The sequence below is a fragment of the Humulus lupulus genome, chromosome 6 (assembly GCF_963169125.1).
Source record: "Humulus lupulus chromosome 6, drHumLupu1.1, whole genome shotgun sequence".
Classification (NCBI taxonomy): domain Eukaryota; kingdom Viridiplantae; phylum Streptophyta; class Magnoliopsida; order Rosales; family Cannabaceae; genus Humulus; species Humulus lupulus.
Window position 1 is genome coordinate 8349741 of NC_084798.1, and position 6000 is coordinate 8355740.

The 6000-nt window shown below is 34.3% G+C and overlaps 1 protein-coding gene across 1 annotated transcript; it reads right to left on the minus strand.

Moving 5' to 3' along the window:
* Positions 1-2005: 2005 nt before the first annotated feature.
* Positions 2006-4343, minus strand: LOC133784638 (receptor-like protein EIX2). The gene is made up of 2 exons (XM_062223928.1): positions 2681-4343; positions 2006-2592 (listed from the first exon to the last, which is right to left on the minus strand). The coding sequence occupies exons 1-2, from the start codon at positions 4341-4343 to the stop codon at positions 2006-2008; spliced, it is 2250 nt and encodes a 749-aa protein (XP_062079912.1).
* Positions 4344-6000: the final 1657 nt, after the last annotated feature.

Genomic DNA, 6000 nt, shown 5'->3' on the forward strand with positions numbered 1-6000 from the left:
AGTATGTTTAGTGTTATCATTGTTACTTTGGATTTTTAGTTCAGACCGGGAGTTATTTGGACACTCATAGTAGTACTTATAGATTTTCTAAGTTTAACCTATAGTTTAAGAATATTAAGTATAACCTAAGGTTTGATTAATGTGACTGATATTAAGAATTATATTATTATATTATAAGGTTTAGACATCAACCAATAGGATTTTAAGCACATGTTTTGAATGGTAATTAAGGATTAAGTATTTTTGAGGATTAAATTAAATAAGGGTAAAAGTTTGAATGTATAGGGTCAGTCAGCAGCTTTGAGCACGTTGAGGGCTTAGTCAAGGCTGTTTACTCCATTCAAACTCAGCTAAAAATGTGTAAATTCGTGTTTAAATATTCAGCGTATGCCGATATATCGCAGCTATAGGGGGCGATATGTCGTAGCACGTAGATACGGAAAACACGAATCGATGCACGGTCGCCTCGGGAACAAAGGTCCAGGCGATATATCGCCTATAGGGGGCGATATATCGCCTCCACCAGCATGAATTCAAATACATTTGAATTCTTTTCCCTTCAGCCATTCAAACTCCTTCAACAGTCCAGCATCTTCTGAACGAGTCTTCAGCCTCTGCTGAACGATTATTCAAATGATTTACACTTAAAAAGCCATTATTTTTATTCAAGTAAAATCAAGATATTTTCATTCCCAAACTCTATAAATAGGACCTAGTACCCAGCCATTATTCACCATTTGCTCTAAGTTCAGAGGCTGCTAGTGTTAAGTGAGAGTGAGAGTGTAAACACTTGGTTTGGGGAAAAACTATAAGTTAAACATCATAAGCTTATCAAACACTTTGGGAAGTGAGTGCTATAGTATTTCGGTGGATGTTAGATTGGTCTTGCAATCTTTGAGGTAAACCCAAAACTCTAGTTCTTTTCTGTATTTTTATGTTATTTCCTTTCTCAAAACCTTCTACTCAGTCCCCTAACCTTATTCTTATTTTGGTTAGGGAATCCAAGCTTTTAAGCATATAAGTCGGTAAGTATGTTTTCTATGGTTTAGTCTTTCCATCTCTTTCATTTCATCTCCTTTCTTTAGACTTACTCTTTCTTATGGTTTTAGGAGTGTTCCAACAATCCCAACTCAGTCCATAATCTCAGTAACTTTGGTAAGGAAAATAGGCTAGAATTAATATGTTATGTGCTTATGTTATCTATATGTTTATGTTATTAAAAGTGTTATGATATGTATATGTGTATGTAGGCTTGGGCATATGACCCATATGACTAACAAGACCCCAAATGGGTTATGGGCATATGACCTACTTAGCTAGTAGGACCCCATTAACCCCATGGGCATATGCTTGTTTAGTCTATGGGACCCCAAGTAATAATGGCCATTATAATAAGTGTATGTTATATGTGTTATGTTAAGTCTTTATGTTTTCTTATGAAATTATGTATGTGACTTTGTGTTAGATTTTCCTTACTGGGCATTAGGCTCACTCCTTTCTGTTTATGTGCAGGAAAATAAGTTTAGAGGCGGAAAGATTCGTGACGCTTGGAGAATGTGTATCGAAGATGAATGGAGTCAAGGGGCCGAGCGTTATTCGATTCGAGGATATAGTCTCCTTTTATGTTTTTATGGTTTTTATGTGTATTTTCCGCATTATTATGTAATGTCTTTTATTTTAAATCATGTTTTGTTTTAAAAACAATGGGATCCCATAATCCTTCTTAGTATTATGTTTATTTGTAAATAACTCTTATTTTCAAGTTACTCAATAAATTATGGTATTTTCGTAAAAATGTAAGTTTTATGTATAGTTTCGGTAATGGTCCAATTAGTCTAGATTAGTGGGTCATTACAAAAGCCCAAACCATGTAATTGTAAATATACTTGAGCTGCAATATTCAATATAACAGTATTCATAAAAAACTTTCTCCCATTTTCAATACCTTATGTTCTGCTAGCTAGAAAACCTGCTCTTCGCCTTAACTGCTTTGACAAAAATGGTTTCATCCATGTAGAACCAATTTCACTATATTTAAGAATTGGAAAAAGGCTAGTTTCCAAGAAATATTGAACAAAAAATAACCAGAAACTCCAGCGAACCCAACTCCAACTCCAGCTCCAAATCCCATTTTAAGCCATGACATGTCAAACCATTCTTTACCACCATTAACAACACTGTCATTAATGTTAGTTGAATGATGTGAGTTACTCTTGGAGCATGAGTTTGGTAGAGGATTACCACAAAGTCCAATGTTTCCGATGAATGAAGAAGCATTAAAGGTTAGCAGTTGAGTGGTCGTAGGGATTCTTCCTGAGAATTTGTTATTTGACAAATCCAGGTTTGCCAAAAACGATAGCTTCTCGAAGCTTGTGGGAATTGTACCTGAAAGATTGTTGTTGGAGAAATCCAGTGCTTGTAGGTTGCTCATCTTACCAATCTCCCTTGGAATTGTTCCATATAAATGGTTCCTTGATAAGTTTAGTTGAACCAATTCAACCAGATTTGTTAGTTCTTCAGGTATTTGACCAGATAGTTTATTGCTTGATAGATCGATGAGTTTCAATAACTCCAAATCCCGAAACTGGTATTCTTTTCCATTCCACATTATAACTATAGACCATTGTACCAGACCTCCTCTTGATAACTAACGAATGGAAAATCACCATCGTTTGAGTACCAGACCTCCTCTTGATAACAAACCAATGGGTAAACACCATCTTTTGAGTACTATTATCCATCATATGTGTAAAATTGTTTATGCACGAAGGAATATCTCCAGACAGAGCATTCATTGAAAGGTCTAAAATTTGAATGGAACGAATGTGACATAAATTTGATGGTATACTTCCATAAAATTTATTTGATTTAAGCCCCAGGATGAACAAATTTGTAAGTCCTTCCCCCATCCATGTTGGTATTTCTCCTTCCAACGAATTGTCCTCCAAATCAAGAAACTGAAGATATGCACAATTGTTCATTGATGAAGGTAAAGCTCCCGATAAGTTGTTGTGCCTCAGATTTAAATACTGAATTTTATTCAAAAAGCCCATTGAGCTTGGGATCCCTCCAGAAAAATTGTTGTCGTTTAACATGAGAAGCTTCAAAGACTTCATGTTCCCCCAATAATCAGGGAGGCTTCCGAATAACAAGTTATTAGAAACATCAAGAACTTCTGTTTTGTCAGACACTGCTTGACAAACAAAATCTTTGATAGTAACAAAGCGATTACTAGAGAGATATAACACTGGCACACTAGACAGATAGTGTGGGATTGAGCCATGAATTTGATTCATGACTAGTTTTAGATTCAGCAATTTCGAAGCATGGTTGGAAAACCAATCAGGAATAACATCATCAATTTCGCTGTTTTCAATATCAAGAATAGAAATATTTGTTTGGTTTCGAAGCCAACTGGGAAACTGAGGACCTAACTTGCAGGACATCAACTTAACGGAGAATAGGTCGAAGGGTGGAACCCAAGCGGGATCGAATTTCACTGTTAACATGTTCCGAGATAAGTACAGTTCCTTTAGATTGGAAAGTTTACGGAAGTGAACTTCTGAGACAAGGCCAGAGAAATCGTTATCAGAGAAATCGAAATCCTCGAGATATTGGAGCTCACCAATACTTTCAGGTATAGTGCCATTGAACCTGTTATTATTGGCAAACAATACTCTAAGGTCTGACAACACTGAAAGATTGGTCAGTATGGGTCCTTCGAGGTGGTTGTCAAAGATGCTTAAATATTGTAGACGGGTCGGAAATGTATTTGAATCATCAGGAAAAGAACCTCTCAAGTTGTTCTTACTCAGATCCATAATATACAATGAGTTTCTAGCACAGCCGTTGAGGCTTTTAAAAACATCATCGAGTGTTGTGTTGAACTTGTTGATTTCCAACCATAGAAATTTAAGACTGCAGAGATTCCCCAACGATTTTGGTATTCCACCTTCGAATTCATTGGCCGACAAAGCAATTTTCTTGAGATATCTCATGTTTTCAAAAGAATTTGGAAGAGTTCCTTTAATGTCACTATCAGATAGTGAAAGATTAACGAGACTGGTGCTTATATTGAGCAACCAAGGAACTGTTGTGGGGTGTACGAAACTCGTCACAATGGAAAGATCTGTGAGAGAATTAGAGGATGAATTGGAATGCGAAAGAGATGAGATATCTACTTGTGGTAATACACAATTAGACATTGCCAAAAATGATAGGGAGGAGGCTGTTTTGAATGATTGAAACCAATTTGTGGCTCTGGTAAAATCAGTATTTCCAAGCGCAAAGTATTGACACGTGGCTACGACAAACAAAAGAACGAAAACTCTGATCATCGTCATCATGTTAAGCTATTAATTGGTTTAGTGCAAATTTAACTGCCATATAAATATATATATATATATATACATATAAAATTTGGGGACCACACGATTGACGTCTCATTATCTTTGGACGACTCATTATTAGTCTTATTGAAAAGTAAACACCTTTATTGTGTGGCTAATCTGTTACGTACAATCTCTATCCACAAACGTAGCAGTTACTCCATATATATATATATATATATGGAGTTTGATTGTGTTTGATGTTAGAGATAATTTAGATTTTACATTAATAAACATATATACATATATATTAAGTATTTGTTTGTGAATTAAACTGAAAATAAAATGATAATTATAAAATTCTAATATGAATTTATTAGGTATTTATAATCCTAATTTGAATAGTAGGGAAATACAAAATTTAAGCTATATTAAATTTGTTTAAAAATTTGTGGAATACAAATTTGAGTATTTTTTAATAGGCATTTAAACTCTAGTAATTAATAAATATATAAATATTTTTAACATATATATGTATACAAACATTTTTAAATAATTATCATTGTAAAATATCTTAAAAAATAGCTTATTTTAATTTGTTTAATTGTTTGTTTATATAATTTTATCTAAGTTTAAGTCATGTTTACAATCTACCGTTAAATATAAGAATATTCAGTTAAAGTTAACGAAAAAAAATAAAAATTGTTAAAACAAAAAATTTCTGATATCTACACAAAATTTTTATATAGAAGAGATATTACTATCTCCATCAAAAGTGAATTGCAGACGCAATTAATCTGTGCAGAAATTTATTGGATTGGATGTTAGATGGTAGATGGTAAATTACACAAGAACTTAGATGAGAATCATCAAAATTTAATTTCTAGTTCGATTTAATATATCGGATGAGAAAATAGTATCAAAATGTAGTATATTAAATTTAATTTGAAGATTGGCATTTTAAATTTATATTTTGATAATGTTACCTTAAAACACTTGTTCAAATAATATGACTCAAAACGTGTGGGGCGTCCTCCAAGCTCTTGTCACCTTCAAGCAGGGCCTTGTTGATCTAGCCTTCCAAGTCGATCATCTAACACACCTTCAAAAGCATGTCACATTTCACAAACACTCTAAAGCGCAACATGCTCCATTCAGTTGGAGCCTTCTTCGAACTCTATTTTGATGTCTGTGTTTAGACTGAACAAGTCCCCCTTCTTCGAAAATTTTTGTTTGCTGTTGTGACACAACATGCCCTTCTGTTTGGCCTAATTGAGTTTGGTATGCAGCTGGTGTGGCTCATTTGTCATGGCAGTTTGGGCCTCAACTATCCCAATTGTTGGTATTAAATAAGAAAATTTCATAATACGCAGCGGAATGTATAGGGAATAGGATTTAAAAAAAAAATCATTAATACCAGCCAAGATCATACATATATAGATATGGCTGCAGTCAAAGAAGGCAAGACCACAGACTTCTCTATAACAGGACAAGGGTTCTTGAAATATAAAGGTTGGGTATGCGTGCCGAATAACCATGAAATTAAGATGAATATTTTAGAAGATACGTACACTGCCCCATACTTTGTTCACCCTAGATCTACCAAGAAGACTCATGACCTTAAGGCACTATATTGGTGGCAGCCGGGAATGAAGAAAGATGTAGCAGAGTA